This window comes from Stegodyphus dumicola, chromosome 3, assembly GCF_044657685.1.
Source record: "Stegodyphus dumicola isolate Sdum_Otavi_A_Nest chromosome 3, ASM4465768v1".
NCBI classification, from domain to species: Eukaryota; Metazoa; Arthropoda; class Arachnida; order Araneae; family Eresidae; genus Stegodyphus; species Stegodyphus dumicola.
Genome location: NC_140770.1, coordinates 63,412,671 through 63,438,099, shown reverse-complemented (window position 1 = coordinate 63,438,099; position 25,429 = coordinate 63,412,671). Strand labels below are relative to the sequence as shown.

General features: G+C 28.5%; 1 protein-coding gene and 1 long non-coding RNA gene across 5 annotated transcripts in view; one reads left to right on the top strand and one right to left on the bottom strand.

Moving 5' to 3' along the window:
• The window catches only part of LOC118190710 (plexin-B-like), a 1,029,017-nt gene that overhangs the window by 969,644 nt on the left and 33,944 nt on the right, over positions 1-25,429 (top strand). For all 4 annotated transcript variants that reach the window (XM_085812956.1, XM_085812954.1, XM_085812955.1 and 1 more), the window contains 17 exons: positions 1,835-2,011; positions 3,857-3,985; positions 4,618-4,718; positions 6,567-6,711; positions 7,803-7,962; positions 8,440-8,536; positions 8,647-8,755; positions 10,852-10,980; positions 14,250-14,342; positions 14,462-14,546; positions 16,625-16,797; positions 17,066-17,211; positions 17,844-17,949; positions 19,376-19,512; positions 19,601-19,777; positions 20,328-20,424; positions 21,027-21,305. In XM_085812956.1, coding sequence (XP_085669082.1) covers positions 1,835-2,011; positions 3,857-3,985; positions 4,618-4,718; positions 6,567-6,711; positions 7,803-7,962; positions 8,440-8,536; positions 8,647-8,755; positions 10,852-10,980; positions 14,250-14,342; positions 14,462-14,546; positions 16,625-16,797; positions 17,066-17,211; positions 17,844-17,949; positions 19,376-19,512; positions 19,601-19,777; positions 20,328-20,424; positions 21,027-21,305 — 2,340 coding nt within the window. The remainder of the gene's footprint in view (positions 1-1,834; positions 2,012-3,856; positions 3,986-4,617; positions 4,719-6,566; positions 6,712-7,802; positions 7,963-8,439; positions 8,537-8,646; positions 8,756-10,851; positions 10,981-14,249; positions 14,343-14,461; positions 14,547-16,624; positions 16,798-17,065; positions 17,212-17,843; positions 17,950-19,375; positions 19,513-19,600; positions 19,778-20,327; positions 20,425-21,026; positions 21,306-25,429) is intronic.
• Positions 7,486-10,916, bottom strand: LOC146998016 (uncharacterized). Its single transcript, XR_015040218.1, has 2 exons — positions 10,850-10,916; positions 7,486-7,944 (listed from the first exon to the last, which is right to left on the bottom strand). It is a non-coding gene; the product is annotated as an uncharacterized LOC146998016 (long non-coding RNA).

The following is a 25,429-nucleotide window of genomic DNA, read 5'->3' as shown; positions in this document are numbered from 1 at the left end:
CGGGGAAAGAATAAAATGGAGACGTTAATGTAATATTGAGAATTTGATTGTCATTAGCCTCGATGGGATTCCATAGCCAGCAAGTGTTTAAAGTTACAGAAATCTCAGAAAATGCCTTTTATGCGACCTGCTGTTTCTTGTATATTATACTCTTCATTTCTCGAGTACTGTATACTTTGTAAGGGGAAAATTTCCTAGAGGTCCGGAGCAGTGTCGTTTCTAAGCCATTGGCTGCCCACGTGCTTTCTTAAAATTGCCCCCCCCAATTTTTTTTAAATGCTCATTAATGAATACAATTTTTTATTTCAATATCATTAAGTATTTGCATATGAAACTGTGTAAAAAGTACTTACATATGACAACTACTTACAGTGAATTAAAAATATTTAGGCATAGTATTGCAGAGAGTCCGGTCGCTACTGATCTTCATCGCCCACATACTATTACACACTGCACCCCCGCTAAAAACGGCCCTGGTCCGGAGGTCTGGATATTAGATCACTCCGGATTGGGGAGCCGACTTTCGTACTTTAATGTAATTCATTACCACTTTACCTGAAAATCAAAAATTTTGTGCTTGTAGTTATTCCATCGATAAGTTGATAAATGGGAATTCTGTGTTAAAATGTGTTCCATGCAAGTTTCTTCGAAATTTATATAGGAATGTTAGATCACAGGGCTTATTTTATAAACCCTTGTATTTTTTAAATGAAAACATTTTTATTTTATTTTATTTTATTGAATTTTAATGTTAACTAGCAACTTTTTTCACTTTATGATATGTATTATAATGCAAGACAGAAAATCTTTTGCATTCAATTAATGCAAGTACATATCTCCATTCTTATTCTGCTGAATATATATGTGCATTGATAGGCTAAAACTTTAATTATATAAAATTAATTAAGCAAGCATTTTTTATGAAGGACTGAGAAGTACACTTTAAATAAACCAGTTTTGTTTTATTAAAAACTGGAAGTATTATACTTTTAATACTTTTAAATATCAATAATATATTTATTTTCTGATATACAATACAAAGTCCGTAATCCGGACTCGTCGAAACATCAGCGATTCTGGATTAGGGGTTTTTCCGGATTATAGATCATCAGTTTATATCTGGTAAGATGGCATGCAGAAATTATACAATTAAAAATATGTAACCATAATTTATGAAATAAAGAGCAATTATGATCTAAAGGGTATCAAAATTTACAAAAAAAAAAAAAAAAAAGCTTAATATTTATTTATTTACTTCATTTCTTTCAATGTAAGTTATTTAAGTTGCTTCGTTTTTTGTGCTAATAATTTCTCTTTAATTCTATAAACAGACATAATTTCTTGTTCAGTTACAAAGTTCAACTGTTCAAGTCTTGTAATTGCTGTGTCGAGAATACCCACTAACTTGTCAATCGAAATTTTTTCGTTTTCAATAACCTCTCTGTCACTTTCTTCACTATCGGAAGTCCGCATGCGTAAACGCATTACGTAAGTTTGTGGGTTTGAGGTCCGGATTATAGATCATTCCGGATAATGGACGTCCGGATTACGGACTTTGTGCTGTATATATATATTAAAGTTTTTTTATTTTTTTTAAGCGTATACTTAGAAAAATAAAATTTGAGTAATTCGTACTGAGTGAAATTTTCCTTTATTTTATATTTAATCTAATGCTTTCATATATTTATTAAAAAACAACCACTGTACTTATCATTTATATTTAATTAACCAGGAAAAAATATTAAGAGTTTTTCTAAAAATGAAACTATTAATGTAAATGTTATTTTATCTCATAATCTAACAATTAATTATATTTGTTAATATTATTTTATAGAAAGCTGGAAATATTCTCAACTTCTGCAATGAAACAGTCAAGTTAAATGGGTCAGTGCCAATTTCAGTCATGGCTGCCATAGTGTTTACAAATACAACACTAACTAGTGTAACAATGGCAACGACAGGACAGCATACAGTTGCCTTCGTAGGAACTGGTACTGGTGTACTGAAAAAGGTAATTTTGTATGTTTCCAGTATTTCTTAATGATATGAGAAGAAATTTCTTTACAGGTAATCATTTTCTTCCAGAATTTCCCCAGTTTTGGGAACAGGAGAGAATTTAATTAAATAAAAGTGCTCTTTAGTTAAATTTAAAATTTTAAAGAAATCTTAATCTATTTTGATGATTCACATAATTATTGTTGCATGTGTAAAGGTTCATTATGGATTGAATGCATACAGAACCACTGCTGGGTAGATAGAACTTATTTTCTCAAAAGAAAAGTTCTGGAACTTTTCATGAAAGTAGTACCACTCTTCTCAGTATGACTGAGCACAATTAGTATTTACACTTCAAATTACTAAGGAAGTTAAACAACTCAATATAAAATGCTTCAACTGCATAAACTCACACAGTGGTCTCTGAATCCTCTGAGATAAACTCTTAACTAAACTGAGAACTAATGCTCTTTCCAGTATAGTTTTCCCTCAGCTGAGAAATTTCCAGTGCCTTCGATTTCTTGAAGCTAATGGAAGGCATACACAATTATAGTTACATAGTGTTGGATACAGTTGGTTACATAGAAATCAGACTAGTTACAGTAATACAGCGAATGGACCAAAATGTTGCTAGTTAGAGGCCATGTTTGATGATAACTTGCCAAATTCGGCAACAAAAATTAATCCCCACAACCATCGCCAGCTTGGCTAATTTAGCCAGTTTGGTGAGACGGCCATTTACTTTAATGTTAAATGGACTTATCCCTATAATCCTATTTTTCCAGGTGGCTTACCAGCGACCAAGCAGTAAAGTAGCTGAACACGGGTGGTTCAGTCCAGGCTATGAATCCTGGGGAATGGGCTGGTTGTATAGGCATTTTCATGGTTGTTCCCATGTGTAATGTGTATATGAGCCAGTTTTTCCTAGAATGTCCTCCATGAAGGCTGTGTTCTTTTAGGCAGATAACCCTTGCATGCTTTGCCATAATCAAGTAAACCAAACCTATTTTTCTAGCAAAATTTTGCATTTCTGATGCCCTTCATGTTACATTATTCAAGATATATTATAATTTACATATAATCTTGCTAAAATAATTTACATATATACAAAACTCGTAACATTATTTAACACATTTAACTTAATTTACACTTTAATTCAGCTGTTATTTTTCATTTTCTAAATTTTTTTAAATGATAACAGATTAATTTTCATTCTTTTCTTTACTTGTTTTTTTTATAGACCGAGTAGGCGGCTTTTTTTTTTTTTTTTTTTTTTTTTTTTTTTTTTTTTTTTTATAATCTTTCATGTGCATTTGCAAAATATATAAATCAACTTTTGAAGCTGTAAATTGAAAATTACAGATTGAAAAGTCATGATTTTAGTTTAGAAATAATTCTATGCTGTTATAAAAAAAGGGCATGTTGAAGAATAAATGTTAAATTATCAATATGAATCATGTAACATGCATGAATTTACAGTACTATAGCTTCAAAGATTAAATAAAACCCATCTTCTTCTTCAGCTTCTGGAGGGAAAATTTCAATGAAGAAACTTATCCTCATGGGATAACTAAAGATTATTATTATTTTTTTATTTATTTATTTATTTTTTTTTAATGAGAAAGCTTCAGAAAATGAGAGGAAGAGTTTAACCGTTAAAACTATATTGCACTACAAGTTCATACATGTTACCATGATTCCTGTTGATAATTATTATTTTAAGCAACATCTACTGTTGTAAAATATGTTGGAAACGATGCAAAAAAAAATTAATGTACATAGTGTAATTCTTAATTTAGTAACTGTATATTTTTATTTGTATATAGCTTTTTTATAATATATATTAATTTTTTTATTGCAGTTGCTCATAACAAAAAGTACAGAGGCGGAAGAATTTGAAGAAGTAGTGGTAGATTCTGGTAATCCGATATTAGGAGATCTTGCTTTGGATCCATCTCAACAATATATATATGCAGCTTCACCTTACAAGGTGACCAGAATGCTTTATTAACATATTTTCCTTTTGGTTGATTTGTATTAGTTTTATCATGCATTAGATTCATAAAAAGTATTTTTAAACTCATTTTCTCAGTATTTTAGCTAATACTTTGTTTTATTAAATGTACGATTGTGCCATTTTTTATTTAAAAATTGCAGTTAAGTATATATTTATAATGACTAATTCAACAAGCATATTCTGTCTTGAATAATTTATATTACTTTTTTTAATTCAACAACATGGTTTTTTAATACTTAAATTGTTCATTCCTATTATATATATATATATAGCTTGATTTCTTAGTTTACAGCTTGTACATTTTTAGTTCTTACGTACGCATTTTTAAAAATGTGTTAATATTTTTTTTATTTATTTATCTAACTTTACTGTTTTGTTGTAAATAGTTTGTTGCCTTTTTCTAAAATTTTCCAAAATAAAAGTATATGTTAGCACTATATCTTTTAATCCTTTATTATACTACATAATAATTAAAATTGCAGTTGTAGGAAAATATTTGCATATGCATTGTAATTTCCTTTGTTATTAACTTTTTCTTTTAAACTTATTCAGAATCAATGTTTCCTTCACTGCAATACTTTCTATAACATATTATTCTTTTTCAGATAAGCAAAATACGTATAGAAGCCTGTCAACAATACAATACCTGTGATAAATGCCTTCAAGCAAGAAATCCTTACTGTGGTTGGTGCTCCCTCGAAAGGAGGTACTTTCCATTGATTTTTTATTTACCTTTTATAAATAATAAAATTTCCAATTGCATTTTTATACATATTCTGTTTTAAAGTCAATTAGTTAATTAATTAATTAGCCATTTAAATTTATAGATGCCTTGTTCTTCATCATATAAGCTCTGTCCATCATGATTATGGCAGTCATTTTACCATGGAGGGGAAAGACAATTCACAGGGCAAGTAGTGAAAATTTGCAAAATGTTTGAGGCCTGTTATATACACTAATAATTTTCAAATTATTTCACAAATGAGACTTTATGTTAATATTTTGAGGCCAGAGGGATGTATGCCAGAAATAAAGCAATAACACAAATAACTGGTATGTAATTGGTAAATCAAAATTATAATACACAATTTTATTACAATCCACAATTCATGAAAATTCACATCATGATACAGTTATTGATTAAATTGTAGTCAAACTGAAAAGCAAATTTAACAAATTTTTAATTTGTAGTATTACAGTAAAAGCTGGTGATGAAATGGTGAATTCTGAAAACCTGAAAATTATTGATATCAAATAATCAATATATAAAATAAAAATTATTATATAAATCAAATTATAAATTATATTATTTTCAATCAAATTATAGTCATTTTAGTTGTTATCAATGAATATTAAATGACACTGTTTAAATTATACAAGGTTGTCAAAAGAAAAAAGGGCATCTTAGATATTAATGCCAAAATAAAACATCATATTCAATTGCAAAATTCTTTCAATCATGAAAATTGGTGGTGATCTTGTCAAACTTCCACCAGTCATTCCTTCAGAAATTAGAAGGAACAGATTGTTTTTCATTTAATTAATCAAATACAAGTTATAACCATAACATATAAAAAAAAACTTAAATTATTTGTCATAACTTATGGCCTTGTTTTTTTCCATTTTCTTTTAAGTAGCATTTTTCTTAACTCCAGGATTATAATATAAATTTAAAAGTATTCTATGGCATGCTGTTCCGTTGAAAACAAGTCCTTAATTTTAATCTTTTTTTTTTTTTTTTTAATATGATTGATAAACAGATAAAATGCAGTTAACTTGCTTCATTTTGTACAAAAATTAAACCATCTTATCAACAATTATTTGGGTGTACATAAAGCCAAAGTGTTACATCATGCTTATCCATTATTGCTACTAAATCACACTGTTTGGCAACAGTTGATGTTTGATTCAAATCATAGTCCTATTGATGTTTTATAAGGGAGTTACAAGTCTCTTATTTGTTTAAACTTTTACAATGAGCTATAGAGACCAAATTTGTACATATTAGGACCATTTATTCGTCTGTTTTAGGCAAGGAGCAGAAAAACAAATCGGCAGGGTCTTATACTTCATATTAAGGAGGAAATTTTAAATCTCAGTTTACTGAAATTTCTTGAGACATATTTAAAGCAGTGCATGGGTGGGACATATATGTCCCAAAAAAAGGTTAATTTTATTTTTATTTATGATTTTTTTTCCAGATTCAAAAATATTTTGGTTACTTTGCTTTTCAATTAATTGAAAGCTGTATAATCAGGCTTTTACTGTAGTTTCAAAATGAGAATGTCTTGTTAACTAGGGGAGATTTTCAGAAGCAAAATTTGTCACCATCTAGATTTATGAGTAAATTCCAAAACATATTTTAATTTAATTTTTTTGATACAACTGAATTGATATATCTTGAAATACACTACCATTAAAATTTATTTTTTAATTAATGGTATATTTTTTTAGATCTTTGTTATAGCTATGGTAATCAAAATTCCTTTACACTTCCATGGGAAAAGTTTTTTTTTTTTTTTTTAATATCATGTCCTGTCTTGTTTGAATATAGGTGTACAATCAAAGCTGCCTGTCAGAATGCTACTTGGTCATTTAGTGATCGTAGTTCTCCTCGGTGGTTGTCCTTAGAAACAAAACAATGCATAGATTTTCAAGCTGTGAGACCTGATCAGCTGCCTTATAACAGCATGGCTGTAGTAAGTTTAATTCTATTGCTTCATATCCTCTGTTTTGTATGATCTAAATTGTTCAAATTTTACAGCCTTGTGATTGAAATTAAGTTTATATTTTTATAATCAATTTAAATTTTATTTGGTAAGAATGTTCTGTAATTGTATACTTCATTTCTTCTTTTAAATCAGGCTATATAACCAAACTTTTTCTTTAATTGAATTTTTAATTATTTTTTAGTTGTTTCTTATTTATTGTCCTTCTCTCTTCCTTTTTTCTTCCATTTGTATGCATATATAAAGTGCAGAAAAAATTTTATCTAAATTAGAATTGTTGCTTAGCAGAAATAAAAAAGAACTATGGATTTTTTTACTTATACTTAATTGAGTTGTCAGATCTGAAGTTATAAGAAACTTTTTCCAAGAAACAAGCTTGCCCATCACCACCATTGGAGGGTTCCTAGCTGAAACATGTTTCATTGAAAGCTATATCCTACACATGAATTTTTGACACTGAACTGAAAATGTTTTATTTGAAGTGTTATCCTTTACATGATTTCTCAAAAGAATTAGTTTTTGCTGAAGTCAATCAATCAGAATCTCCAAAATAAAAATTCTGGAAAATGTTTCTTTCAATGGGTAGCTTGTAGATAGAACAAAGGTAGATTCTAGATATGATACTGGTTTCAGAATGAATATGACTCTAGAATCTGAAGTAAGATATTTTTATAAAAAGGTCTAAATTATATCAAATTTTTCTCATCATATGGGCAATGCATTAGGAGTTAAAAATTGTACATATTTCCCACCATACTGCACCTTTATTTGTTATTTAATCAAATCAAATACAGTGCAAAATGCAATAATATTAAGAACTGCGTGAAAAGTAAAATTTCTTCAGTCACAAGTCATCATTTATCATTTCATGGTAATAGTTGGTATAATTTGTAGCCTTTTAGTAATGGAGTTTTCTTCAAAGTTTGTAGCGTTTCTTTAATCATATTAAAGCAAAATGTCCACTGTATGGTTATTTTTTAAAATTTTACCAAATACCTGAAACCATGATCATAAAAAATAAAAATGCATAATTTATTACAAAATAGTGTAATTTCCTTTAGGTAGAATTAGTGATCAATCAGTTGCCACAGTTGCCATATGGTGCCCACTATCTATGCGTTTTTGGAGAAAGTGCACCAATCCAAGCCAGAGTAACACATAGTGGATTAGCATGCATGACTCCTCTTGTCACTGCAAGACCACCTATTTTAACAAATGAAGGTATAGGTTTGAAACTTGTATTGCATTATATTCCTTATAAAATATAACATGTTTTGTACTTAAAACAATGAAATATATTAGATCATATATAAAAGTGCATTGCTAAAATGACCCTTTTCATATTTGAATTTTAGCATTTTATTCATTTAATATGTTTCTGTTTATTTAAGAAATTTTTATTTCTTATCCCTTCATTTCTTTTTCTCTGCATGTGTATTATAAAATATTTCTTTTGATATTTCTCAAGACACATTTAATTTATAATTTTCATATTTAAAACATCAGACCTTAAATGGAATACTATCTAATAAATAAGCTCTGTAAAATTATATTAAAGATTATTACAGTTATGCATAGACAAATCTTCTTTGTGTAACTAAATTATGTATTTAGGAATTTTCTCTGAATTCTTTCTTATTGAAATCCACTGCATAATTACTGTAAATTTTGGATTTATATAACAGTATTTATTTTCAGATCATGTTATTGTGAACCTTGCTGTTCGATCTAGTGAAACTGAAACAGATTTCATTCACCGGCCATTTGTGTTTTATGATTGTGAAGTTCACAAAACGTAAGTTCTTTTTCAAGAGCTTTTTTTGTGAAACTTTTATTTTTTATGTTTAGTTAATGAATTTAGTAGGCATTAAACTTAACGTTCATTTTCCATTTTCTCCATGTTAGATGTAAAGCTTGTGTAACTAGTACCTGGGCTTGTAGTTGGTGCGTCCATGAAAATACTTGTACAAGTAATGCAACAACTTGTTCTCGTAGAGTCATTGTTGGAGAAAGTGTAAGTTAATAACTCTGAAATATAATAATGCATAAAAAATTCTAACTGTGTGTAAATAAATACTAAAAAAAAGAGATTAAATTATGTGTATATTCCACTGTATTTTAACCAACCAATTTAACAATTAACCTATTCACTTGATTCTTATTCTTGATTATATAAATGTAGCTGTGAGGGATTTTATTTATATATTAATGAAAAAGAAAAAAGTAGGTAATTCTGTTTAAACTAAATTTGTATGTTACTTGAACATTGATTGCAGAGTTCAAGTAGGAAATATTTTAGTATCTTCTGTTCATTCCAAATGTGTAATCAATTACACAGACCAGTATTCTCCACACTTTTCTCATTTCAGAACTTTTTTCCAAGTTTCAAAATGTTTAAGAAACACAGTTTGGGTTTTTTAATTATAATAATGATAACACAGACAAATTAAACAAAACAAAAATTCAGTCCCATTTTTTAATACCGTGTCTAATAAAAGAAATGTTTTCAGTTTTTATTTTTACAAAGAAAAGAGATATAAATATAATTAAATGAAAAAATAACTATAATATTTATAGAAAAGTGCTAATTAGTTTTCAATGACTCTGGTGTGTCTTTAAATTACAAATTCTTTTAATGTTAAGCTAGAAACTGAATTTTCTCAGTAGATACACTATCAAGTCAATTTCTATATCTGGATTTTGTTGCAGCATAATGTGAACTTGCCTTGCAAAACTATGTTGTTAATTAAAAAAAAAAAGTCCATAGAAAATTAACTGTTTTCAGATATTAAAAGTAAAATTGAAACAATTCTTTACTTTGGAGCACAAAATAGAAATGTGTTAATGCATTCTGATGCATTTTGTTGGAAGCATCAGCTATCAGGTGTCATGCTACCTTACTAAATTTACTGTGTATGGGATTTAAACCACTTTGTTTTATCTGTTTTCTCTTTAAAATTTTTAAGAATTGTTTTAAATTGTGTGAAATACATAGAAACAGACAATGCTACACTGTTTTCCAACCATTAATTTCATATTTTTTCATGGAACATGTAGTGACTGTTTATGAAACACCATAGTTGCATGGAATGCAGTTTGGGAAATGCTGAATTAGATAATTGAATTGGATTGGATTGAATCTTCTTGGATTGAATTATCTAAAATTTTTAGCATTAATTAGCTGAATAGAAATAGAGCTATGAGAGTTTTATTTATTTATTTTAATGAAGCTAAAAGACGTCTGTGTATATATGTTTAAAACAATTGCCTTGGTTTGGCGACTGTTCAGAAAAATAATTCATTGTTTATGCCAAATTTTGAAATAGAAACAATACTTTTTTAACCATAAAAATTTTCCTTTTGCATTCCAGAATTCAGTGTTAATAAAATACCTGAGCAATAAAGGAAAATAGTTGCTTTCTTAGTTTTACTTTTGATTTATACTTCCTAAATTAACAGGGCTAATTTAGGAAATTTTTAAGTCTATACATGCTGTGCTTAAAAAAGGTTCACCAGTTCCTTCCTAAATTGAAGCTACAAAAGAACACAGCGCAAACTATAAACACAGCATCATTACTACTAATGCTACATGTTATATATCTTAGTGCAGAAAAATCTTTGTGCATTCTTTGCAGTGAGTTTTTTACTGAAGATATGATAAAAGTTTTTGTAGATGTTTGAGGTTTCTGTGGTAAAACAGCCAAATTTTTAAAAACTGTTTTAGCTTATAAATGCGATCAGCTTATGAGACTTCACTGAATTTTGAAAAATAAGGATTAGGGACCTCTTAGCCAGAGTTAATACCTATTATTGATATGCATTGGAGAAATAAAGTGATGCAGTTCTTGGACCATTAATTGTTTTATTTTTGATTAATCATAGGCTATGGTTAATGTGCATATATGCATATAGGCTTGCATATTATAACATAAAACTTTAAGAGGCTTTTTGGAGAATGCTGTTTTTAGTATCTTGTTTGTTTAATATCTTTTATACATTTATACTTTCAATTGTCTTTTAATACCTTCCAATATTTTTTTTTTTTTTTTTTACATTTGTGTAAGTAATTTGTTTTGAATAAGTATTATATGTACACCCTTATACTTACAGAATCCTCAAAATTCACTCATAAAAGGGAGACAGCATTGTCCTAGCTTTAATATTGATGATGAAATTTTGTTGCCAAATGGTGTGCGCAAAGAAATATCCATAGGTGTCAAAAACTTATTAACACCCTTGGTATGTGTTATTTTCTTTCTATTTAGGTTTTAAACTTTGGATTAAAGATAGCTATATTTAATTTTTGTGCAAAATTTGTACCATTTTATTCAAACTGTATAGAGGTAATATCTAGTCACTTGTTAGTTAAAATCAGCACTGTGTACAACTGCTATTGGGATTGACATGCTAATAAGTTTGTTACAACATGTTTATAATATTATTTAAAATCTTAAAATACCTGCAGAAGATTTCTAAAGTTTAAATAAAATATCTGATATGGACACCACATGACTTCCTTATATGAACTATTAAATCATACACATTTTTTGCTGCTCTTCATTTAAACTTATTTACTTGAATTTCATTTGAGATAGATTTCTCATTCAATTCTCATTTTGCAGCAAGGCAAAAACACATAAATTTTTTTTTTTTTTTAATTTTTTTTTTACATCTAAAGTGGACTTTTGCCCATTCAGCATTGGCCCTTCCTAAGGCAAGAAGTGGTGGCCATTTTATTGTAGGCAAATATTAGACAGCCACTGTTGCCTCCTATGAAGGGGAAAGACAGTTACAACCATGCCTTCTCCGAGATTTGAACATGGGCTTTTTGGTACCACAGTAACCTTCCCTAACCACTATAGCATCTGGGTAACAATACATAAAAAACTCAAATCATTTTCATTAATAATTATTAAATACAGAAAAACCTAAAACACCAAATACAGTTTAAAAAAATTTTTACAATTTTACAATTTGGCATAGAATTAAAGCTTCTATGCCAAAACAGGCAATTTGACCCAAGGGCAAGAAGGCCAAATTTTCAGTGCACAAAATTGAATGTTAAAGTCCCATTCGGCAAACAGGCACTGAAGTTGCTGCACCAGCTGACTTAAATCACTATTCTACTAGTTCTAAATGTAAACACTTAAAGTTTTAAATCATTGTAATTATACAACTATTGCTTGCAGGTTAACTAAAGACATAAAAACCTTAACTAGAATGTAATTCAATCATTTTTAAAGCAAAAATGCATAGTTTACCATTATATCAAAAAATGAATACTGAGCTCACTGGGCCAGGTTTGAAACCCATCAACTGCAAGATGTGGGATAATTGTTTTTTTGTAAATTTCCTTCTTGTTAATGTTATCTTAATTATGTATATGTCCTTCTTATTCTTCCAGAACATTTCGAGTCTGGAATGTTCCAGCATGTTCTCCAGCTGTATATAAGTAGTTCTTAATTCAGTTTGAGTTAATAAAAAGTCTTGAGTTTAGATTTGAGTACTTACCTGTTCATTTGTACGATCCCTTCATCAATGCAAAAATATTTATATAATAAATTAATAGGAAATATAAAAAAATTATCTCCTAGAAAAATCTGAGTGAAATTTAGAATGTAAATGTGCACTATTGTAAAAATAACTGGCAATTTAGAAATCTGATGTACACTAATGTTTGAACTAATTAATTAGAATTTATAAATAAATACACTGGAATGTTAATTAAAAAGTAAAACTGAAGAATAAAACAAGGTAATTATTGCTGATTCCACAAAAAAATCCTGACTTATCAAGTGGAAATGGAACCTCTCCATACAACTATCAACAATTCATAAAAAGTTCATTTTGTCATTTCGCATAGCTGAACAAATTTCAATTCAATTTTACATTTCTATTCAATTTTAGAATATCCAAATTAGTTCAGTTATCAGTTCCCCTTGAACCATCACGATCTTTCTATGGATTCAGTAATAATTTTCTTTTTTTATTCTTCTGTTTTATTTTTTTATTGACATTCCAGTGTATTTATTTATAAATTCCAAATAATTATCACCACAATAGTGCACATTTGCATTCTAAATTTGATTTCAAGTTTCAAAAGAGATAACTTCCTTTATATTTTCTATTACTTTATTAAATTAAGTATTATCTTTACAGTATTTATGCAGGATTTTACTTTTTAGTTCTTTTGAATAAATTTTTAAATTCACTAGTTTTAAAGTTTTTTTTTTTTTTTTTTTTTTTTTTTTTCTGTACACATATACAAACACACACACACATATATACACATACATACAAACATGCACATTTGGTGCAGCCAATTGCAGTGCAAAAGGAAGGTGCACAACTACATATTCTAGCAGTCCTATATACAAAATTACAATGTTTTATGGCTACTCATTTTTGAGTTATACAAGATGTGCACATACATACTTATGTACATAAGTACATACATTATACTTTTCTGAATCCATTTTACAATCAATTTGGAAAAAGTTCTTTGTTCTGTCTATATGTACAAATATCATGCAAAACAATCATTCAGATAGATTCGAGAGCAATCAAAATGGATATTTTCTTTGAAATATGATACCTGAAATTTTTTGTGATTGCAATACTTCCTTTACGTCATGCAAGGAAGTAAAAATATTCTTTAATATCTTTCCAGAATTGCGACTTAAATAAAATTTCATCTTCTGAATGTTTGTCATATTTTTATTAAAAATTGGATGAGATTCATTAAGAATTTAAGCATTATTAAGAATTTTACTAAAAACTCATTAAAAATTAAAGGATTGAATAGTTTTTGAATTATTTTAAATCTCTCTCCTTTTTTTAGTATATATATATATATATATATATACATATATATATATACATATATACTAAAAACAATATATAAAATATACTAAAAATATATATACTATACTAAAAACAATATACTAAAATACATATATATTACATATATATAAATAATGCATATATATTACATATATATAAATAATAAAAATTATTTTAACATATATATTACACATATACAAAAAATATTACAAAAAATAACATATATATTACATATATATAATAAAAATACATATATATAGATATATATCTTTTTTTTTTTTTTGTATTAAATGAAAAAAAATATGGGATTTACAGATTTTTTTTTAACTTGAATTTATAGATAATATAGCTTTTTTCTAAAAAAAATCAAATAATTAGAAATTTGACATCAATAGTTATTTTATGAGAATTCTGAAATTCTTTTGTTCAGATTTTTTCAGTTTTTAATTTCTCATATCTTATTTACTTTCATTAATTATACTGAGTTTATTTTCAATTAAGTTAACTATTCTTCTAAAAGCTTTGAATTTTTTTATCTATTCTGAGAAATTAGAAAAGATAATTAAAGTAAAGTAAAGATACTGAATACTTTTTAAGAATTCAAAATGGGTTTGCTTCATATATTACTTATTCTTTATTACAAATATTACTATTTTATTTAATAGGAAGGATTTCAGTGCGTTGTTGAAATAGAAGGTGCTAAAGAAAGAGTTTTTGCACGAGTGAGAGATAATACTGTAATTTGTGCAGAGAATATGGTAAATATAATTTCATTTAAATGACTGAATTATTGAATTGTTGTGTGTGTGTCTGTCATATAATATATATATATTTGTGTGTCTGTCATATAATATATATATATATTCACTTTTTACAGTATTCTTATGAAGCTGAAATTGGGCAAGTGCAAGCATCTTTGACTGTGTTATGGAATGGAGACACATTTATAGACAAAACTAATGGTAAAATTAATATTATTATAATTAGCAATAAAATATTATATTTTTTTATTAAAAACCTGCTCAAGTAGTTTAGAAGAAATATCTAAAATTTGTTTGCAGAAAGTAAAATTAAGAAATATATGAGTGCTATAAATATTATGAATATGTAGATCAGTTAAGAATAAATTGTGTAAAAGAAAATTGCTCTGAAATTTTAAGGACAGCTAATTGAAAAATGTGATTTAAAAAAAATAAAAGTGACAGGCATAAAAAAGCACACCAATGCATTTGTTACATTTGAATTTTTTGAGTTGAAGCCAGCATATTTTTGAATTTATGGTGTTACCAGCATGGTATAGAATGCCTAGGTAATGTATATAATGGTGAAAACTGAACATCAACATATGAAGCAATTAATTTCTATGCAGACTAAAAAGAAATATTGGCAAAGTATAAAATATTTCACATTTCTAATTTCTGTTTACATTTCTAATGGTTTCATATGATTCATAACATCTGATGGTCACCTCAGACAAAGAATTTCCCATTTTGCAGAAGTAAATAATGGGCTCTCTTGAATTTGTATAGCAAAGATTCTAGTCCAATGGTAGACATAAACTATGAGTGGTGACCTCAAATTTGATCGTAAAGTGGATAAAATTCCTAAAAAATCTGAACTGATGGTATGTAGCTTGCTGATTAGGTTTTTTTTTTTTTTTTTTTTTAAATTTTGCATTTTTATGGGGTTGCAGTGCCATAAGATTTGAATGCCACTACTCTAGCCTAATCTGTGCTCTATGAAAATGGAAGAGCAAGCATCTGAGAATAAATCATGGCGAATTGTCTAAAATGTGAGTGCCAATGCTTTTAAAAAAAAGTATTTTAACCAAAACTACTTATCAGAAGTTAGTGATGTGAAAAGACTAAGATGGACTACAAGAAAGGAACCACGAGACAAGATGTCCTATACTTCATTTTGTATTTCTTCTATTTTCACGTCATTTGAGTAAAATTCTTTCTATGACTGTCTTTCAACACTTTGCCTAATACTTGCTTTTCATACATTGCCAGTAACAGTGGCATTAAATGCAATAAGATATTTATCACATCAAATGTGGACCACCCAAAAATATTATTTTAAGGAAAACTTGATGCATTAAGGTTATTTCAGCAGAGCAACTAGTCCTTATATCCATAGTAATATTTTTTTATTTTATCTAGTGTATTATCTGAGAAATTTTATATTGATCTGAACCAAATTATCAACTTCTAGGCCGGCGGGGGGGTAAAAATACAGATTTTAGCCAGTAAATCTTAGAGAACATGAATATTTATTGTAGTTAAAACTTTGTCTTTGGGTTCACCAAACTGAATTATTTCCACATACCTGAGTGAATACATTCAAGATTTTTTTTAATATGAATACAACAGAATATATCCACTACAGTTTTAAACTAAAGTAAAGAAGTTAATAGAGTTTGAGTTGAAATAAAAAAATTAAAAAATCAGCAGGAAAAGGCCATTTTCTAAATTTTCATTGATGCATTAAAAGGTTTATGCAAATTTTTATTTATGTTCTCAGAAGAACTGGTCAGTTTCTGAGACAAATGTCTTAAAGAGATTATCACGAGGGATTTCAACATATTTACATCAATATTTTTTTAATATTCCTGCATTACATCAATATTTGATTATTTTAGTTAAAATGTATCAAATAACATGTTTCCTATGCAGGATCTATTCATCCATTAAGTGGTTCAGTGGTTATTATGTCAAACTTTCAGTATTAATCACAATCAATAATAATTAAATTAATTTACTTAACAATCCATGTATCACAATCTGATAATCTACATGTCTCCTCTGTCATGTCTCACATCCATCTGCATGAACACACACTGTAGTGCTAGCCATGGGCAGGTATATCTATAATATTTTATTCACTAAAAAAATTTTAGCTTAAGAAATCAAGTTTGTATAATCAGAAATAAATATATCAGTGTAATAGTTTATTTTATATTCTTTTGGTAAAAATGTAAATATATTTTTCACTGCACTACTATTGATTTGGTATTTAGTTGCTACTTTTTTAATCTTAGTAACACTTTACAAATGTCATCTTCTGGGAAGCCATGGTGGCCGTGCAGATTGTTCATTATGTATGACTAGAGAAAGAAAATATCAATGTGCTTGGTGTGGCACATCATGTAGTTACAGTGAAAGCTGTGTAGATCCGGTAGCTACATCCTGTCCACCTCCTCATATTGACTGGGTATATTTTTGTTCGTTGTAATTAAATATATTTAATGTGTCTTTCACTCAAATTTGTTTACTGTAGTATTTTCCATGTGATATCAAATAATTATTAATATGCATAGGAACTTAGGTTAACCTTAACTTCCATGTGAATAAAATTAACATCTAGTTTTATAGATGTCATTGAAAAGTTTTAAATTATATATTAATCCACCAGTAGTGAAAAATTTCTGTGCTTCACCAATTAAAAAAAATTCACTGTCTTTTAAATTGTTCACTTTCAGATACATCCACTAAGTGGTCCATTAGAAGGTGGTACTCTTGTGACCATTGAAGGCAGTAATTTGGGTTCAAGTGAAGAGGAAATACAAGATAAAGTTACTATAGGTGGCATTCCTTGTATTCCTGTAGAATATAGTATCTCAGTCAGGTCAGTGGAGTGTTTTTTCCCCCTTTTATTTCTTTTTTAAAAAAATAAAATAATTATCATCAGTTATTCTTTTAATGAATTTTCAAACAATTAAAACATTGCTGTTAAAGCTTATGTTATATATATATATATGTATATATATCAAGCAAGGTAGTAATTACAATTTTGAAAAACTAATTTTGATCTAGAAAACATCTTATGCAATATGCTGCAAAATAAGTAAAATATAAAAAAATGTAGTAAGCTCGCATAAAAGTTACCAAGAACTGTTGCTCCAAAAATTTCAACATGTTTTTACATGTTTAATGGTTTGATTTTCATATGTATTAATTTTTTAAAACGTGTTGAACTTTTTGGAGCAACAGCTCTTGGTAACTTTTATGCGAGCTTATTACATTTTTTTATATATGTATATATATATGTATATATATATATATATATATATATATATATATATGTGTGTGTGTGTGTGTATATATATGTCTGAAGTCTGTGTTTTAAGAGGTTTTCTGATTATATTCCTTAAAAATGATTGTCTTTATAATTTAAAACACATATAATTAGCAGTGTAATAATAAAATACATTTATTGAATGTACTATAAATGTGATTTAATTTTTATTTTATAAACAGAATTGTTTGCCGCACTGGTGTTAACTTGAGCGGTCCTATGCCAGCAGTTGTGATTGTGGGAAATAGAGCAGGTGTTACAAGAGCTCAAGAAAAGTTTCATTATAAGGTAAGAACATATGAAACAAGATAAGTTAATTTATTTTCTATTAATACATTAATCATTTTTCAGAAATGATAGTTTTCCTGAGCATAAAAAATATCTTAGATGCCACTGAATTTAAAGTAATACTATTTGGAATGTCTGTTTTAAATGAGAGCTGTAGTAAATAGTAATGATGTACTTTTGTTCATTGTTTTTAGTTTGCACTGTTTTTAGTTCAGTTTTCATTTTAATGTTGTGTCTTTCTGCTTTGACCTTTAATTCTCTCCAGATATGTTCGAATGAGTTTAAATCTGATGACTGAGGTGTTGGTATCAGTATTTGTGGACAAATATAGATACATTAAAGGTGAATGTTAAGGATCATGTATTTAGGATCATTATAGTGATAAAAAGAAATGTTTCCAATATCCAAATTTTAGGAGGATAATTTTAAATTATACATTTAAATATTTAAGTAAAGAACATGGTTCATTATACCATCAATTAAATACTAAATTACCTAATCCTGATGGCTGACATATACCCCACACTAGGACACTTGCACAGCCAAGCTTTACTGTTCCAACCAAGGTCTTGGGATTCAGTTCCTCGTTTTTTTATTCTCTGTACAATTATATCCCCATCAGAACTAAAAGTGTTAAATTTATTTTCATCTGCAAATAAGACATGATTAAAATATGCTTTAGGCTTATTTACCATTTATTTTGCGAAGGAAAACCTAAGTTTTCTATTTTTTACACTTACAAAAAAGTTTCTTTAAGTAGAGCACCAATGTAATCCAGCTGATTTGAGAACTCGTTGAATAGTTTCAAGTGAAACTGAAGTAGAAAATTTTTCACTAAATTCTCTAGAAAGCTTTCCAGCATGCAAAAATAAATTTTTTATAAATCTTCTAACTATAAATCTCTTATTACTGAGTAAACTTTGCCGGATGACCCCTTTTTTACTTTTCTTTTGATTTGATTTTCTTCTTAAATTTCTTCTCTGTAACATAAATGTAAAGTTAAAAATATAAATACTGATTAATTTTCAAAATTCTGTATATATAAAATATCAATAGAATGTTATTTCATAATTAGAATTTAGGTGACTTTAAAAATGCTTTTAAATCAAAATATATTACTTATGCTGTTAAAACTTTTATATGAACAATAATAATTAATAATTAGCAATATACAAATTCAGAAGTCAAACAACAAAAATCAGCGCTATAACCCTGATTTTTGTTGTTTGACTTCTAAATTAGTATTTATTCGGCGTGTTATTGTGTCTTAATTAAGCAATATACAATTAATATATTTTTGATAGTAATATAGAATTATGTAAAACAGTTATCTGTAAAAATATTGTCGTTATATTAAATTTAGATACTAATTTATCATTGTAATATATATTCTCTTAACATATTCTGATTCTCCTATGCATTCTAGGCTGTTGAACTGACTGGGGTTTATCCTAATGTTGGTCCACAGTCTGGAGGTACTAGGTTATATCTGAAAGGCTCTAATTTAAACATTGGCAGTCAGGTTGAAGTCATGTTGGATGATCTTCCATGTAGAGTTGAAAGGTGATTATACATTATAAAATTATATTTATTAAAGCATTTATTTGTAATAAAGAGTGATTAAAGTTCAATAATTTAATATTAATTGCAGGTCATTAGCAAGTAGCAGCCAAATAAGTTGTCGAACAACCCGCTCTCCTGTGCCTTCTTATGTTGTATCTCAATTAATACTTAGAATAGATGGTGCTAATATTACTTATGCCAATCCTTTTACATATACTTCAGATCCTACACTGCGATATATTCATCCTTTAAAGAGTTTTATGAGGTATGTATTTAAAATTTTATTTAACAAGAAAATACTTTCCAAAAGAACTACTTTAATAAATACAAAGCTCGCATCATATTGGTATTGTCAAAGTAATTTTTGATGAAAGAGAGTGTGCCATTTGATTTAATTATTTTAATCTCTTCTATTGCTTAAAGTCCTATTTTATTTTATAATTACACTACTTTTCATTATTGATAAGAGAATATTATGGATAAATAATTTTTATTTGTATATGTGTAAAGCTGAAGAAGACATCTCTAGTTACCTAAAAGTAAAAAAAAATATAATAAACTGGCTTAATTTTTTTGAATAGTTAGTAATTTCTTGGTTGATAGTTAACATGTTGCTTGTTTCTAATTGTTTTAGAAATGCTGAAACAAAGGCTTTTGATTCTTTCGAACTATTTTAAATTTAGTTTTGTACCTTTCAGTATTTTGACAACATTGAGGACACTGATGCTATTTTTAATTTTTCTCTTTTTCTACATTCTTTAATTCTTATTGCAGCATTGATTCATGATTAATTGTGTTTTCCTCTGTTTTTTCAGTGGTGGTCGCTTTGTCAAAGTTATGGGCACAAATCTGACTTCAGTTCAGCAACCTAGAATGGTGGTTTTTAATGAACATAACCTGGTTAATGAAACGGTGTGTTTAATTCCATCTTAAATCTAGCTGTGCTTTCTTTATTTTATTTTCAAATAATTAAGTGGAATACAACCCTAAGTAATAAATAAGAAAGGAATGACAGATAGCATATATATTTATGTAAATTAGTGAAGTTAAGTATTTCAAATAATATTAACCATTTTGAGAGATATTATTTTAAATAATATTAACTATTATGAGAGATGATACATTTTGAGAGATATTATTCTTAGTATTGATTTTGTATTGTTTACATTTATGATATTTTCAGCATGTATCAATTTGATTATAAAATTAATGAACATGCTTCACTTCTGTTATTTTTGGGAATGCACAATACTTTTCATCTATTTCCCATAACAAGTGATAAAAGTCATGTGTTTGTCTAAATAAGGGTCACAGCAGTTATAATTTACTTTTTTGAAGAAATTTAAGCCAGCATATTTATGTAAAAATAAGATAACATTGTTAATTCTTTAAAAGTCACTTTATTTTCAGTTTAGAAGATTTTAGTTTATGTATATTAATCTAATAGTAAATTTAATTTTTAAAAGTAAATTGTTAGCAATTAACACACAGACCTGTTTTATTTTCTCATGTAGGTATGTCAAGTTACCAATGCATCAACCATGTTGTGCCCTTCTCCAGCTGTTCGTCCAGATTCTCTGAAGTTACATTACAAAAGTCAACATTGGCGCAGCTATGATGAAATGCGTCTCAAAATAGGTTTTGTCATGGATGATGTACAACCTGTTCGTGAAATGCAAAACTATTTTCCCAGTTTGCCTAATGAGATAATTTATGTTCCTGATCCTAAATTTTATGTTCTTAGTAGTAAAGATGGTGTTAAACTATACAAAGGCGAATCTTTAGTCATTGAGGTATATATGTGTTTTGTTTTTCTTAATATTTCATAGGTCAAAATTTTAATAAACAGATGGTGCGTGACTTGCCTACTACAACCCAATGCTGCCAGTCCGGTAACTCATAGCAAAGAAAAGCAAAATAATGTTTATTGTTAATATTATTAGCGATTTGTTTTTGTTATCATAGTTACTTGTCCAGCTACGCTTTATTTATCATTGTTCAAAACAGCTTATTATACAAATTAAATTATTTTATTAAAAGCAGCATGTAATTATCTGTCTCAAAAATTGTACTATCATAATTGGTGACCCGGATTTATTACAAATAGCAACCTTCAATGTTGCATGAATATGAAGTTTGTATTTCAAAATTCTGAGCAACAGTAAGTTATCCAGTGTGATGAGATGCAAGTAAGACATTTCACCTGTGATTTCAAGTGTTGTGCCGCATTCCGGTGAGTCAACATATTTCTGACATGATTTTAGCAGATATTTGTATCATCTGCTGAATTTGAGCCCCCCAATTTCTCTGATTTAAAGTACCAAGAAACTGTGTCACTGTATACATATTGATTATTTTTCTTTACATATTATTGTGCATACAGTCAAAAGTCGTTAATTCGGACACCCATAATCCGGAATGATCTATAATCTGAACCTCAAAGCTAAAAACTTTCTGCGCATGTGCCGCGTTGACACATGCGCATAGGCGTTTACGCGTGCGCGTAAGACCTTTACGCGCACGTGCATATGTGTGCAGAATACGTTTTCGCGTGCGTGTTTAGCGTACAACGGACGGTGTAAGCTAAAATTATACAATTATCTATTTCAGTTAATGTTGATGATTGCGTTATTCCTTAATCTTTGAATTGGATGCAGCTTATTATTTTTTGCAGACTGTAAGAGCAATTTTATAAAAGTAAACTTGAACTTTCAATTATGTCAATTTCTGATTCTGGAACTCCCAAAGGATCTACAAATAGAAAGTATGTCTCGATGTCCGTCAAACAAAAAGTGGAATTGCTGCAAAAAATGGATAAAGACATGAAGAAGGTGACAGAGAGGTTAGTGAATACGAAAAAATTTCGATTGACAAGTTAGTCGGTATTCTCGGCACAGAAATTACGGGACTTAAACAGCAGAGCTTTTTAACTGAACAAGAAATTATGTCTGTTTATAGAATTAAAGAGAAAGTATTATCACATAAAACGAAACAACTTACATTGAAAGAAATGTTTAATAAAGTAAACAAATAAATATTAAGCTTCTTTTTTTGTAAATTTTGATACCCTTTAGATCATAATTGTTATTTAGTTCCTAAAATACGATTTCATATTTTTAATTTTAGAATTTGTGCATGCCATCTTACGAGATTTAAACTGATGATCTATAATCCGGAAAAATCGATAATCCGGAATCGCCAAAGTCCCGACGAGTCCGGATTAACGACTTTTGACTGTATTTGATTGATCTAAAATGGTTGATACTGATGGTGCTTCACAATTAGTGCGAGTGGCAGTTAAGCCACCGCCTTTTTGTCGCCGGGATCCATCGTTATGGTTCATTAAATTGAGTCACATTACAGCCGACGAAACTCAATTTTATACAGCGATTGCTGTGTTAGAATTAGAGGTATTGCAATCAGCTCGTGAAATAATTTTGAGTATACCGGCAACTGACAAATACAAATCTTTAAAAAAAAAAAATTAATTGCTGTCTAAAATGTCAGAATTAGCTGCCAGTAACCTAATGGATAACATTCTTAAAACATTATGGATGAATAGCCCACTAAAAGCGTTACCACATACGATATTTGTTGCCGGAACAATAGGTTTGGTACAACAGTTCTGAGAAACGCTCTTTGGTGAAATAGGGTTACCATCTTCACTTGGTAAACAGGCTGAAATCCAAACAAGAATCAGTTATCGCTCAGATTGGCGAAAGTGACGTTTGCTTCTTCCGTGTTGTTTTGTATCGCTCACACTCTTTTCGTTTTAAACTTTATTGTTAGTAATGGAAGATAATAGAAAGGTGATTGCTGTCAAGTTAATCACTTTGATCTCCACTCTGGCACTTTAAGTAATAGATAAACACACTTCTGGTTATAGCAATCAATTACATCAGTAATAGCCAAATTCTGTATACACTGAGAATAGTTTAAAAACCTGTGCTGGATAAGTTTATTTATCAAACATCACTTATGTGTATTTTCTGTTGTCTGCATTTCAATGAAAATTTGATGGCTCACTCGAAAATTTGTGACCTGGTGAAAGCATTTTCTTGACTAACTTTATGGCTCATAATTACTGTTCTGTCCATTCAAACAAACAGACAAAAAAAAAAAAAAAAAAAAAAAAAAAAAAAAAAGACTTTCTATGACAAAATTCTATATGGATGATATTTACATCCTCACAGCCAGCAGGTACTATTCAGCAAAATGAAGATCAAATAAAGCATGTGAATACAATTAAACATGTGCAAGTTGTTTACTGTCCCATAGAACACTCAGTAATCTACCTAAAACACACTAATTATACCAACTCTAGAAATAAGGTGTGCACATCATGAGTTTGTTTTATGTGATTACGGCAAAGCCTCGAGGGATATCTGCCTAACTTGAGGGATCCCTTTGTAGGAGATTTTTTTTTAAACTGGCTCGTATACTAGTTACAAATGGGAAAAAACAAGAAAACGCCCATGTAGCCAGCCCGTTCGCGGCATTCTAACCAAAGAGAGAACTACCAGTGTTCAACGATGCTTCGGCCACTAGTAGGCCCGTGCACTTAATTGGAAAGTACAATTCATTATGTAAAAAGATATGAAGGTGATAATCAGTTGTGCACTGTTTTAAGTAATCAAATGTTATAAATGCACAGCTGTTACATTTCTTATTATTTATTAGTCATATTTATATTAGGTAAATCATACATATGATATAATTATGAATTAACCCAATAACAAAATGTGTACACTCTTTAGTACTCAAATGCTCATTAATTATTTTTCAATTGATTATTACATATCCATAATAATTTGCAAAGAACTGATGACTACAGTTGCTGCCAATTACATGATCGTTATATGAATTAAAAGTAACTTCAAATAAACTTTTTGGCTATGTTCATTTTTGTATTCATACATACACATCTAATAAATCATATACTTACATACAGATAGAGAGATGTGATGGTTTAGAAATTGTTAATATATATTTATTAGTATTAATATAATGAATAAGATTTATATTAATGAATGTATCTACAAATGTTTTCATCATGAATAATAATAAATCTATAAATTCCCAATGTTTCAATATGTAGCATTTACAATAAAAGTATAGTTTCTAATGTATTTATAATCCAAAAGTATTTCATTAATAACATGAAAATAATAGACAAATTTAATGAGTATTCTCATTATTACATAAGCTATGCTTTTTGTTTTTTATGCATCATTATGCTGTTTAAAATGTGTCACTGATTATGCTATTAACAATTTAAAAGATAAGTAATTAGGAGAAAAGACGCGCATATACAAACAGATTTAAAAAAATTATTCAACTTAAATTTAAGAAATAAAATTCTATTATATAAGTGATTATATATGATCAGCACGAAATACGACAAATTTGGCGAACTTTTAGCGACGAACAATTGGTAAACAAATTCGAACTGCAAGAACGTTGTAAAATACTGTCAACTCTGAAATTTCCACGATTATATATTTAATGAATATATAAACATTTTAAAAATGACTCAGGCAGTTATATTATTACAACAAAACAGCAATAATTAAATTGGCCTCTATTTCCACTGTCTATGACTTCACAGTGAGAGCCATCGTCATATTGAAAGTTACCCGTGATCCTTCAGAAGCAGAACTTTTGTCTGATTGGTTGAAAGTTCGAGGAACACGTCTACAGCTGGAACATTTTCGGGAAAGTTTTAAAATGTTGCTCATAGCCGGGACATGTTCCTCCTAGCTAGATGAAACAATTCTCGGAAGCCTGGCGCTTAAAGCCGTGCTACTAGAATCTCGTTTCTCGGAATTGTCCCGGGTAAGCGCGAGCGTCCATAGAAGTGATAGCACCACCTTATAAAAGGCCTCCTTCAGGTATTTGTTTTTACCGGCCAAATGTG